The sequence below is a fragment of the Panthera leo genome, chromosome B2 (assembly GCF_018350215.1).
Source record: "Panthera leo isolate Ple1 chromosome B2, P.leo_Ple1_pat1.1, whole genome shotgun sequence".
Classification (NCBI taxonomy): Eukaryota; Metazoa; Chordata; class Mammalia; order Carnivora; family Felidae; genus Panthera; species Panthera leo.
Genome location: NC_056683.1, coordinates 79,390,306 through 79,404,782, shown reverse-complemented (window position 1 = coordinate 79,404,782; position 14,477 = coordinate 79,390,306). Strand labels below are relative to the sequence as shown.

General features: G+C 38.8%; 1 protein-coding gene across 1 annotated transcript in view; it reads right to left on the bottom strand.

The window, feature by feature from the left end:
• PM20D2 (peptidase M20 domain containing 2) overlaps window positions 1-13,521 on the bottom strand; it is a 15,688-nt gene extending 2,167 nt beyond the window's left edge. The window contains exons 1-4 of the mRNA XM_042939343.1: window positions 12,809-13,521; window positions 10,570-10,718; window positions 3,467-3,609; window positions 2,016-2,170 (exon numbers count right to left, since the gene is read on the bottom strand). Coding sequence (XP_042795277.1) covers window positions 2,016-2,170; window positions 3,467-3,609; window positions 10,570-10,718; window positions 12,809-13,264 — 903 coding nt within the window. The 5' untranslated portion in view covers window positions 13,265-13,521. The remainder of the gene's footprint in view (window positions 1-2,015; window positions 2,171-3,466; window positions 3,610-10,569; window positions 10,719-12,808) is intronic.
• Window positions 13,522-14,477: the final 956 nt, after the last annotated feature.

Here is a 14,477-nt window from a genome sequence, read left to right as displayed (position 1 = left end):
AGCAGACACTGAGGAACACTGCTCTAGACTGCAGCCTCTTAAAGAAAAAAATTAAGCTTTACTCATATTCAAAATATAAGCCAACATTGACACCAATAACTGGTCCAAAAGATATAAAGGTACCTAGGAGAGACAGGTTTATGATGAAGAAGGGTTGGCTACGGTCCTCATTTATTATTTATTTATTTTTAAAAGTAATCTCTACACCCAATGTGGGGCTCAAACTCACAACCCTGAGATCAAGAGTTGCATGCTCTACCGACTGAGCCACCAGGAACCCCATGTCCTCATTTATTAACTTCAGCGTTTCAGTGTGTCAAGAATTATAAGCAGTTTATAGGTACACAGTTAAGAGGATTTATAGATTTAGTTTTGATTAAATCAAAATGGATTAGTTCCACAAACTAAAGGCAATAGCCATAACATTAGTAAAAGTCAATTATAAAATGGCAGGGCTGACATTTTTTCTACTCTTAGCAACATCTAAGCTAGAAATAATGACAACCGGGGCACCTAGGTGACTCAGTTGGTTGAGTCTGACTCAAAATAAAAAAAGAGAAAGAAAGAAAGAAAGAAAGAAAGAAAGAAAGAAAGAAAGAAAGAAAGAAAGAAAGAAACATACTTATAATATATAATAGTCATTCATGTATTACAAGTCAGCCAAAATATAAAAAGTTATTAAGAGACTATTTAAAATATAGATTAGGGGCGCCTGGGTGGCTCAGTCGGTTGAGCGGCCGACTTCGGCTCAGGTCATGATCTCGCGGTCTGTGAGTTCGAGCCCCGCGTCGGGCTCTGTGCTGACAGCTCAGAGCCTGGAGCCTGTTTCGGATTCTGTGTCTCCCTCTCTCTGACCCTCCCCTGTTCATGCTCTGTCTCTCCCTGTCTCAAAAACAAATAAAAGGTTAAAAAAAAAATTAAAAAAAATAAAATAAAATATAGATTAAAATCCAGTAACAATGAACCTTATCCTAAGGGAATATTATGCCTTGAGATTCAGAGTTAACGGTAATAGTTCATGTGTTTATTCTATCAATATTTATATTTATAATTATAAATAAGGGATAAAGGATTGGCTCCGTAGCTCAGGGGTTAGAACACTGGTCTCATAAATAAGGGACAAAGGATTAATTTTTTACTCTCTGGACACTTACCATATATGCTGAGAATCACTAGTACTGTGAGACACTATTACTATGTGAACAAATCATACATCTGAGAGCAGAAACAAATGAGTTGTAAGTATGAGGTCTAGGCCCTAACTCTTAACAAATATTCTCTCATTTAATTTTCACAAGAACATAAAGATAAAGTATATTATTATCTCCCTTTTTCAAGAGAAAATGGAGTCCCAAAGTTATCAAATGGTGTTTTCTGAAGTTACAAAATCAGTAGGCTGAGAGGCACAGACCCAGATCCTATCTCTCCCACTAGACTACAACCTCTGCCCAGGAAAAGATCGATGTAATTCTGAAACTTCTCGTTCTGCTGTATACCCTACGTGACTGGCACAGAAACGTCACTGACTTTATGGTTTAAATGAACAACACTTCTTCACTAACTTCTGCATCTATTTTAACTTTCATTCCAGCAAGCCATAAGTATTTATATCGTTACTGCACATATCTAATAATTTCACCCGAAACAGCTTTTGCTGATTTTGCCATAAAGTTCCCTTTATAGGAACTATACTGAGCAATTCTGAAAACACAACTGCCAATAAGGAAGGCTATATCTTGCAAAAAGGCAGGGAACTCAGCATTATCAAGAATTATTCTAATTACAGTGCAATAAAATGACTATAGTCCTTTCTATGTGGGCACTGAGTAAAACAAATATGAATTAAAGACTTTCACATCACCCATTCACTCAACTGATCTTACATACTCTAAACATTGCCAAATGAAAAAGGGGCAAGTTAGGTTCTAATCTAATTTAATAATACTCTAACTTAACTCCAGCCCATATAGATATACCTCTGATTATAACTTATATTAACTCTTAAAAGTTCTTACTGTACACCCAGTAGCCAAAGCTGCAGCTCTGAAGCAATCTTCTGCCTTTTTGGTCAAAACTGGAAGTTCTTTCATTGAGGGTGCACGGAAGTAATAGATTAATTCAGAATAAGACGGAATGATATTGGGTTTTACACCACCACTTTTTATTATGCCTACAAAAAGAACCAAATTACTGAAATTGAGCTTGGAGACCATTTCTTTAAGTTTAAATACACCCATAGAATTTTCAATATGTACATGAAGAAAAACAATTTCAATTTATTAGCTTCACAGATATACCAATCAATGATTTTTGATGTGCTGTACAAAATTTTTTTCTTTTTTTTTTTTTTGTACAAAAGTTTCTATACATAGGGTAATGCTTTCTGGCTAAGAGATAAAAAATTGTCTATCCATACTTAATTCTAAGGAATTTAACGATGTTGAGAAATTATGTTGCATGATTATAAAGAAACTGTTAGAAACTTTTATAACAATCTTAAGACTTCTGAAAGAGTTTATTTCAGTAGGCTTAATAAAGTAGTAATAGTTGTACGTTTTGATAAACTTTTGACTTAAAAGAAAAAAAATGGCACAAGGTTCTATAATTATCCTCGTATTTCCAGATTCCTATGAATATTTTCAATGGTATTTAGCTCTGGGAACATAATTTTTATACCAGCAAGAAACCGATGCAGGTCGAAGATCACTAAGTGCTATTAACTGTCAAAACAAATACATTTATTTGGAACTACACTGAGAGGAAAGATTTATCCATTCAAAATAATAACTGAAATAGATACACAAAATCTAAATTTATTTGATCTGCTTTAAAAATTATTAATTATTTTTACATATTTCTCTTAGAAAAACTAAGGTAGGACATTGGTCAAAGTGCAATTACAAACTAATTTAAGCCTATAACAAAATCAGGTAAAAAATAGATATTAAAGTATAACAGTTTCCCAAATCATAATAAAATAACTAAATAATAAATTCATACCTTTAAGATCATACTTTATTACTGTAGTTACATTAAGGTGATACACATAATTTAAAAAGATGTTACTCATTTTATCAGCACTAGAGAAAATAAAACCAGTAACCATAACTTTTTTAAATTGAGAAAATGATTTGTTACCATTAAAAAACAGTGAGGATAACTGGAAAATCAAGATCCAACTTTCAAATACCCACAGAAAACATGTACATCCTTACATAAAACATTATCTCTAATACTCAAAATGACCATTCCATTTATACATAAATACTTTTTTAACTGTTTTCTTAGCCAACACATACAAACATCCTAGTATCCTGTCACATGAATTTTGGAAACTGTTTAAAAAGTTTGGAATATTCATATAAAGTATATAAAATGTTTACAATTTTTAAAAATCAAATGTTAATTACATGGCACTGAAATATATTAAGCACCATCCATTACACAACATACTTGACATTCGTACCATGAACTCTCCAGGTTGGTTTCATTTGCTGTCTCAACACAGACAGATTGTTGTAGGCGAGAACGGCAGCATCTAATGCATTTACTCCTTCCCAGGGATATGCAGCAGCATGAGATGCTTTTCCATAGTATTTCACAATCACACTAGGAAACAAAACATCATTTGGAATTACTCTTTTCAAAGTCACTAAAGAAAATCCAGGTACCGTAATTAGAATTACCCAACAAGTGTTCAGAATTAAGTCACACTGCTGGAATTTTTATTTGCAAATCGTTTGTAGAAATAACACAGCAATTTATATACCTTAGTTGTAGTTTACTATTATGTAATACAGTGACTGACACAAAGAAAGCATTCCAAAAAAGAGAAAAGAGAGAGAGAGAGAGAGAGAATTTTGTTCAACCAACCCCCAATAGAAATTTAATTTGTACACAACTCAATTCAAACAAACATGCAATTCTGTATTAGGCACTGGAATTACAAAAAGAGGGCTCCTGTCTCCTTCTACACTGCATCGTAATAACTCTATATAAAAGGTCTGCGAAACAGATAATTCTATCTTAAGTGCGGGAGGGCAGGTGAAGGAAAACAGAAATAGGTGACAATCTGAAATGAATTAAGACAACCTCTGAATACCAGATTACACTCACAATATCCTAAGATATTCTAGCATTAAGTCAGTTGTTCCTGACCAACATTTTATTAGTGTTCCAAAACACCTGCATCACTAATATCTCAAAATTTTATCAGTTATGTTACTGCACTTCCAAATAGTTCTCATACCAATTTAACTACTCAGATACAATAAAAAATAAGGGTTAAAGAAAGGATTGCATATTAAATAGTTATTTATAAAGATGACTTGTATAGGCAACACTTTTTAAGCCTAAGTAATAGTACCCACATTTAAATTACCAAAAAGCTATTCTAGACTTAGTTTTTCTTTAACAAACTAGATTCAAGAATCCTTGGCATGCTCATATTCCTTGATGAATTCAAAACATTCTGCTGGCAAAATAAAAACAAGTTAAAAGCATCCAAATATATTTTTAAGATTTGGGGATATTTGTTAGTTCTTGATATATATCTTATCACCATCACCTTGAAACTGGAATTTTAACAAAACTGGTGATAAATATAAAATGGAAGAGGATGACCTTTATGAAAATGGCTCTAGCACCATTTCTTTCAGGGTTCAAATCTAAGTATAATTACCATACAACAAACTATAGGAAAATAAGTGTTAATGGTTATTTTTTTCAGCATTAGTATTTTTAGTGTATTTTAAAACATTTTAGAGAGCATATTTTATTTTTTATTTATTTTACTAATTTAAATTCATGTTAATTAACATACAGTGTAGTATTAGTTTCAGGAGCAGAATTTAGTGATTTATCACTTACATACAACACCCAGTACTCATCACAAGTGCCCTCCTTAAGGCCCATCACCCATTTAGCCCATCCCCCCTCCAGTAGTCCTCAGTTTGTTCTCTGTATTTAAGAGTCTCTCATGGTTTGTCTCCCTCTGAGAGTAAAGTATATTGCATGGGGCGCCTGGGTGGCTCAGTCGGTTGAGCGTCCGACTTCGACTCAGGTCATGATCTCGTGATCTGTGAGTTCGAGCCCTGCGTTGGGCTCTGTGCTGACAGCTCAGAGCCTGGAGCCTGTTTCAGATTCTATGCCTCCCTCTTCCTCTGACCCTCCCCTGTTCATGCTCGCTCTCTCTCTCTCTCTGTCTCAAAAATAAATAAATGCTAAAAAAAAAAAAAGAGTAAAGTATATTGCAATACAGGCCTATCTCAAGAAGCAAGAAAGGTCCCAAATACACAATCTAACCTCACACCTAAAGGCGCTAGAAAAGGAACAGCAAATAAAACACAAAGCCAGCAGAAGGAGGGAAATAAGAAAGATTAGAGCAGAAATAAACAATATAGAAGCAAACAAACAAACAAACCAGTAGAACAGATCAATGAAACTAAGAGCTGGTTCTTTGAAAGAATAAATAAAACTGATAAACTCCTGGCCAGCTTTATCATAAAAGAAAAAGGAAAGGACCCAAATAAATAAAATCACAAATGAAAAAGGAGAGATCACAATCAACACCACAAAAATACAATTATAAGAAATACTATGAAAAATTGTATGCCAACAAACTGGGCAATCTGGAAGAAATGGACGAATTCCTAGAAACTCACACACTACCAAAACTGAAACAGGAAGAAATGGGAAATTTGAACAGGCCCATAACCAGCAAAGAAATTGAATCAGTTATCAAAAATCTCCCAACAAACAAGAATGCTGGCCCAGATGGCTTCCCAGGGGAATTCTACCAGACATTTAAAGAAAAGTTAACACCTATTCTTCTCAAAATGTTCCAAAAAACAGAAATGGAAGGAAAGTTTCCAAACTCATTCTATGAAGACAGCATTACCTTGATTCCAAAACCAAAGATCCCCCTAAGAAGAATTATAGGCCAACATCCCTGATGAACCCAGATGCAAAAATTCTCAACAAGATCTAGCAAACCAAATTCAACAGTACATTAAAACAATTATTTATCATGATCAAGTGGGATTTATTCCTGGGCTGCAGGGCCTGTTCAATATTTGCAAATCAATCAACGTGATATACCACATTAATAAAAGAAAGAATAAGAACCATATGATCCTCTCAATAGATGCAAAAAAAAAAAAGCATTTGACAAAATACAGCATCCTTTCTTGATAAAAACCCTCAAGAAAGGGATAGAGTGAACATATCTTGACACCATAAAGGCCATATAAGAAAGACCCACAGCTAATATCATCCTCAATGGGGAAAAACTGAAAGCTTTCCCCCTAAGGTCAGGAACATGACAGGATGTCCACTCTCACTACTGTTATTCGACACAGTACTGGAAGTCCTAGCCTCAGCAATCAGACAACAAAAAGAAATAAAAGGCATCCAAATTGGCAAAGAAGTCAAACTTTCACTCTTCACAGATGACATGATCCTCTATGTGGAAAACCCGAAAGACTCCACCAAAAAACTGCTAGAACGGATACATGAATTCAGCAAAGTTGCAGGATATAAAATCAACATACAGAAACCGGTTGCATTTCTGTATGTCAATAATGAAGCAGCATGAAGAGAAATCAAGGAATGAATCCCATCTACAATTCTACAAAAAAACATAACATACCTAAGAATAAACCTAACCAAAGAGGTAAAAGATCTGTATGCTGAAAAACTATAGAAAGCTTATGAAAGAAATTGAAGAAGACACAAAGAAATGGAAAAGACAACATTCTATGCCCATGGACTTGAAGAACAAGAACAAATGTTGTTAAAATGTTGATACTACCCAAAGCAATCTGCACGCGCAATGCAATCCCTATTAAAATAACACCAGCATTCTTCACAGAGCTAGAACAATCCTAAAATTTGTATAGAACCAGAATAGACCCTGAATAGCCAAAGTAATGTTGAAAAAGAAAATCAAAGCTGGAGGCATCACAATTCCGGACTTCAAGCTGTTTTACACAAAGCTGTAATCATCAAGACAGTATGGTACTGGCATGAAAACAGGCACATAATCAATGGAACAGAATAGAAAACCCAGATATGGATCCACAAACGTATGACCAACTAATTTCTGACAAAGTAAGCAAGAATATCCAATGAGAAAAAGACAGTTTCTTTAGCAAATGGTGCTGGGAAAACTGGACAGTGACATGCAGAAGAATGAACCTGGACCACTTTCTTACACCATTCACAAAAATAAACTCAAAATCGATGAAAGACCCACATGTAAGATGGGAAACCATCAAACTCCTCGAGGAGAAAACATGCAACAACTTCTTTGACCCTGGCCGCAGCAACTTCTTACTTCACAGGTCTCTGGAGGCAAGGAAAACAAAAGCAAAAATGAACTATTGGGACTTCATCAAGATAAAGCCTTCTGCACAGCGAAGGAAACAATCAACAAAACTGAAAGGCAATGGACAAAATGGGAGAAGACATTTGCAAATGACATATCAGATAAAGGGTTAGTATCCAAAATCTGTTAAAAAAGCTTATCAAACTCAACACCCAAAAAATAAATAATCCAGTGAAGAAATAGGCAAAATACAGGAATAGACACTTTTCCTAAGAAGACATCCAGATACTAAAAGACACCTGAAAAGATACTCTACATCACTCATCATCAAGGAAATACAAATCAAAACCACAATGAGATACTACTTTGCACCTGTCAGAATGGCTAGGAAACAACACACATTGGCGAGAATGCAAAAAAAGGGGAACACTTTTGCATCATTGGTGGGAATGCAAACTGTACAGCCACTCTGAAGAACGTATGGGGGTTCCTCAAAAAATTAAAAATAGGGGCTCCTGGGTGGCTCAGTTAAGCATCTAACTTCTGTTCAGGTCATGATCTCATGGTTTGTGAGTTCAAGCCCCTCATCGGGCTCTGTGCTGACACCTCAGAGCCTGAAGCCTGCTTCAGATTCGGTGTCTCCTCTCCCTGCCCCTCCCCCACTCGTGCTCTGTATCTCTCAAAAATAAATAAAACATTAAACAATTTTTTTTGAATTAAAAATAGAACTACCCTATGGCCCAGCAACTGCACTATTAGGTGTTTACCCAAATGATACAAAATGATGATTCAAAGCACCCCAATGTTTACAGCAATGCTATCAACAACAGGCAAAGTATGGAATATTACTTGGCAATCAAAAAGAATAAAACCTTGCCATTTGCAACAACGTGAATAGAACTAGAATGTATTATGCTAAGCGAAATAAGTCAGTCAAAGACAAATATATGATTTCACTCATGTGGAATTTAAGAAACAAAACAGATGAACATAGGAAAAGGAAAGGAAAAATAAGACAAAAAGCGTATTTTAAACAAACTGATGGGGGGGTGCCTGGGTGGCTCAGTCCACTGAGTATCCATGATCTCACAGTTAGTGGGATTGAGTCCTGCTTCAGGCTCTGTGCTGAGTGTGGAGCCTGCTTGGGATTATTCTCTCTCTCTGCCCCTACCCTGCACATGTACCCACTGGTACTCCCTCTCTCTCTGTCTCTCAAAATAAAGAAATAAACTTAAAAAAATCAAAAGGAAGAGCCAGACCAACAATATATTTAGCAGAATATTTAAGGGGGAAAAAAGAATCCTCCCTTAAAATTCAATTTATATATGTACCTATTTAGGTTTATAACTATGCTCAAAAAGTCCTGGAAGGGGGCGCCTGGGTGGCTCAGTCGGTTAAGCGTCCGACTTCAGCTCAGGTCACGATCTCGCGGTCCGTGATTTCCAGCCCCGCGTCGGGCTCTGGGCTGATGGCTCGGAGCCTGGAGCTTGTTTCAGATTCTGTGTCTCCCTCTCTCTGACCCTCCCCTGTTCAAGCTCTGTCTCTCTGTCTCAAAAATAAATAAAACGTTAAAAAAAAAAAAAAAAAAAGTCCTGGAAGGATATATGCCTCTCAAGAAGGGACACGATGCAGGAAAGGTGGTCAATATGAACATAGTGTTTTATCTTAGTTATTGTTGGAGATTTTTAGGATGAAAAGATCATAATATTTTCAAAAATTAGTTTGTATTCTTGTTCCCTTTTCCATCTTAACAGATGGCCAATGAAAACTCTAAGAAGCCAGAGACTAAGAAAAGGCCTGAGGCCAACTGGGCTGATGGATCAAGGCCAAGAAGCCTAACTCGAAGTCCTAGAAGGCTAATGGGCTGGTAAGCCTACAGCTGCAGGCCTCTTCTAGCCAGAGGCCTTGGCAGAGACTTCTAACCTCTAAGATGCTCTGCAGGTGTTCCAGTATGCACTACCCCCAAAACCAAAGTTGAAAGATTCTTCCTGCTGCCACAGCATCAACTCTTGGTGATAAGAAGGAAGATTAAAATGGTCATCCTGTGAAAACAAGGCCTCGGGTGATTCTGAGCTGGAAGATTCGTGAGTACCACCTAGAAGCGCAGCTGCAATGGTTTTATCACTCCCTAGCTCCCACAGAGGAGAACATGTGGTTTTCCCGAAGCAGATCAACAGTGGCTCCTGGAGACTGGCCCAGTGACTGGCCCATTAACTACTGTGACTGAAACTTCTGGTGTGCAAACTTCAATCCACTTCAGCGATCCAAAAAAGTGAGCTCTTCCACATACAGGAAAATAAATAAAATGTTTTGGCACCGGACAAATCAGAAGAGTACAGATGCAAATTCCACTAAAATCCACAGCTAGTTTCTGTCTTTTCTCTCAGAAATATAATTTACCCTCTTTGCAAAGAACTCAAATTACAAGAAGTAAACTAGAGAAGTGTGTTTTCTTCCAAGTCTAATAAAGCTGCCTCTTTTTTTTTTTTAATGTTTATTTTTGAGAGAGAGAGAGACAGAGCATGAGCAGGAGAAGGACAAAGAGTGAGAGAGGGAGCCATAGATTCTGAAGCAGGCTCTGGGCTGTCAGCACAGAGCCTGACATGGGGCTCGAACCCACGAGCTGTGAGATCATGACCTGAACCGAAGTCGGATGCTCAATCGACTGAGCCACCCAGGCGCCCCTAATAAAGCTGCCTCTTACAAATCTATTCAGTTGCAAAGACAACCCATGTCAAAGGATAGATGTTTTCTAGAAACCTAATTGCTCTCAGATAGTTCAGAATAGAATACAAGCGTCAACATATTCTGTTTGCTAGTCTTAATGCTTTTTAGGCACTATTTTTTTAGTGTTTATTTATTTTGAGAGAGAGTGTGCACATACACAGGGGAGGGGCAGAGAGAATCCCAAGCAGGGTCCACACTCAGCATGGAGCCTGATGCGGAGCTCAGTGTCACGACCATGAGATCATGACCTGAGCCAAAATCAAGAGTCAGGACACTTAACCGACTCAGCCACCCAGGTGCCCCGTGCACTAGGTTAATAGTCCAATTACAAACACCATCTCAAATAGAAGAGGCTTACCAAATGTTATTCAATGGAAATCAAGTAAGGCATCACATCATCATTTTTCAACTTACTTTTTCAATATATAAGTACCGGGTTTTAGTCTCCAGTTAGGACACAGAAATATCTTAATAGTCTTTTCCACTAAGGAGCTTATTCCAACTTGATTACTCACTCATGTTCAGCCACATCAGGTAAATAAGCAGCATTCTCTTGGGATGGGTGGGCCATAAAAACAACATCAAGATTTTTAAAAGCCCCTGCTTCAATTAAATCAATTTTGCCACCACCATCTTCTTCTGCAGGCGTTCCCAGGACAACTACCTAGAAGGATATACCTGTGTCAGAGCAAAACAACAACAACAAAATCCTCGCAGGAAAATATCAAACAGGTTCCCTTGCATAGGTATTCACAACCTACATTAAAGTCCTTGAACTATGGAGAGAGGTGTTGTTCTCTGACACTTAAATAATGCAGTGGGCATAAATCTACGGTGCTAAGTTAACTACACATTTAAATTTACATTATTATACCAATTTGGCACAAAGTATGCACTAAAGCTACACCAGGAAACTTTTCCTAATTTTATAACTCAATTTTATATAACTAAAGGCAAAGATGAAAAAAGATAAATACTATATACTGAATTAATTCCTCAAAATTCTTTAGGACTTATCTCTTAAAGCTTCTTCTTGACTAAGACTTTTAGTAATATATATAATTATTCATAAACACTTTACTGGTTAGGAACATTCCAGTTGCTTATTAGTTATCCCCACAACAACCCTGTGAGGTAGGTGAGCAGTATATGTCATCATTTCAGGGATGTCAGGGATGGTGGTTTTGAGGCATGGAGTGAAGTGTTTTGTCCCAGGACACACTGCAAGTCTCCAGGCAGAGCACGGATTAGATGTTCTGATCCTCAGACCTGAACTCTTGATTCCTTCCTGAGCTAACTCATTAAAAGATCTTAACTCATTAAACCTTTATAAAGAACATTAAATAAACCTTAACACCACAGTTAGAAAGAGCCGACTATTACACAAACTTACTAATTCGATTCCACCAGTTCAACCAGGCAGATTTACTGGTCACCAAACACCTAATTAAACAAAAGAGAACTTTACAGAATAAACATTTTACTTTGATATTTAAGCTTAACTTCTTCAAACAATGTTTAAAAGCAAAGAAAAATTATAAACAACTAATACACTTTCAAGATCATATACAGGAATACAATGAAACAAATTGGAAAAAGTCTTGGCTTGTTAAGGGAATCAACATAAATTCCATTTTAAGAGAGGACTGATAACCTTGCTAAAACTGTGCATTACCATTCAAAGGTGTACATTTCCCAAAGTCGAGCCTTCTTTGGAAGTTACAAAGCACTCGAACTCATAATTGAACCTGCTTTCTACTCTGAACCCTTGACTCCTTAAATTTGATGACTTCAAGTTAAATCTTGCTGACGTCTCTGAATCTTTCATAAATCTGGTTAAAATTAAATCTCTCCCGTGTTTCATGCAATAGCAAAGGACCCGCCCCCCCCCCCAAACAAAAACCTACCCAGATCCAAAAAACAAGCCGCCAGAAGCAGAAAAGAGAAGGCAGCTAAAGAGAAAAAGCTACAAAAGATGGAACTGTTAAGATAAAAGAGAAAAGTTACTGACATTGGAAAAAAAAAATGGGCTATAGAATATGAAAATAAAACATCAGCCTTGCTCTTATTAAGCCAAATGTTGATGATTGAATTAGCTCGCAGAATGAAGAATACCATCTGAAAAAACACAGTAACACGAGATTAAACTTGCCCTACAACAAGCATAAATGACATTTCCCCACTTAAAGGAGAAATTTCTTAATATCATGAAATAAACATTAAAACTTAAGGATGAACTCATCTATGTAGTATTCACTTCTCCAATTTTTGAGGGAAGATTTGGTAGTTGCAATGACTGAAAAATTCCTATCCAAATACCAACGATTCGAATCACAACAGCTCCTAGGACTGCCACAAACAAAAGAGGTTTTGGAGCCTAATAAAGAGGGGCTGGAGGTTTCCCTACAATAACTACTTCTTCCAGAGATTGCACAACCTCGTCAGCAAATCGCAGTTAATTCTGTTACCAAAAATAAATCACAACGAAAACCAGGCTTGGTCCTAAGTTCTTTCCTTAGGGCCAGTCTACTCAATCGTTTACAACTACAGAAGAGGAAACAAAAATCTGCAAAAAGTCGCTGGGTCGGCACCTCAAGCACTACTGACTTTGATCCAGGAGTTCTGCCTTCTGGCAAAAGCGAGGCCGGGACTCCGAGGGGGCAGGTGCGCACGGGAAGCGCCGGGTCCCGCCGTCCCCGGGTACGACCCGGTCTGGGCAGGCGATGAAAATCCCGCGCCAGGACCCCACCTCACCTTCACCGGCGGAGGCGGCCCGGGGAGCCCTTCCAGGGCCCCCTTCACGCCCAGCGCGGCCGCCGCCCCGACCTCGGCAATCAGGTTGTGGCCGCAGGCGTGCCCGATGCCGGGCAGCGCGTCGTATTCGCAGAGGAAGCCCAGCTGCAGCGGGCGCCGCGCCGCACGGACCCCCAGCGGCTCCCACTCTGCGCGGAAGGCCGTGGCCAGCTGGTAGTGTGGCTGCACTGCCCAAGAGGCAGCCGGAGGCTCGCGCTCGAAGAAGCGCGTCAGCACGCCGTGGGCCCGGTGCTCCTCGTAGGCCAGCTCGGGCTCGCTCCAGATCGCGCGGCTCAGGGCCCCCAGGCGCTCGGCCGCCTCGTCAATGCGCTCCGCGGCGCGCAGCTTCAGCAGCTCCAGCTGGGAGACGCCGCTGCAAGCGCCCCCCTCCAAGGGCCGCTCCTCTCCCGGTCTCATCGCGCCTGCAGCCGGTGACCCGCAAACACTCCGCTCGACTGCCCGCTCGGTAGCTGCCTTTTAACTGCACACCCGCTCCAGTGCCCGCGCCCGGCGTCCGCTAGAATCCGGGAGGGGCCCACAGCGCAGCTCCGCTGCTCCCGGGGGGAACAGTCCCAGGGCCCCGCCTCCAGCGCCTCGCCGGGTACAAGGTTCCCACCTCATTTGGCTGGCAAGTTCTCCGCCCCGGGCCGGGAGCGCTGGGAAGAGAGGTGTTCTGGGACTCTCGCTTTCATCTCCTTGACTGTGCTTAAGACTGAATTGTTTTCAACTCATTATTACTTTTCTGTTGTTGCTTGTTTCCCACAGCAGCAGAATGAGAACGGCTTTATTGGTTAGTTGGCATCAGAGAGAGACCAAGTGGAACATAGTCCTTGAAAAACGCCACTCCCCTTTCTAAAATAGCAATTTAAAGTTATACAAGGTTTTTAGTTCCTAAAACTAGATGTCAATGTAAATGCTATACAAAGAACACTGGTCTATAGATTGTATACTCTTAAAGTGTTCAGTACTGCCCTCACTTTCTTCTTGAGGTTGCTGTATTATCTAAAAGCTGCAACTATTCTGTATAGTTTTCTCATAAGGACACTTACTGGAGTATAGTAAGGACTGGATATGTAATTAGCAAGTATAGTCTATTTGGGTAGATAAGAACGAAGAATTTAAAAATGAAGGTTGTTTAAAGCCCAAACCAAAGGGTTAATAAAAAGACTTATGGTCGTTAATATTCATACCATTTTGTTGACTTGGGTTTTTGATTTGAACATAGTAACAGCTATGAAGGACAACATATGACCAGTTTCGTTTGTAATTGATGCTGAACTCATGATGTGTGCAGCTGCTGTGCACAATATCACCGGGTTTTAAATTACCCAGTGAAGAAATTCAAGATACCGTACTCTTGTTTGCCTCCAGAATGAAACCCAAAGTCTGAAGGAAAAACAAACTGTTGTTGATATTCTAAGGTGTTCTGCATCTTGAAAGCTTCCATCAGCTTTTCAGGCACTTCCACCTCTTCCCTTAATTTGTCACAATTTGGTTAAATGGGACACAATATATTCATATAATTAGAGAAGTGCATTTTTTGGAAGTAAGTCGACTGGAAGCTGCCTACGTGAAGACTCTACTACTGGTTTAACCATTTCATATACTAACAATACCAGAGTAAACGTCC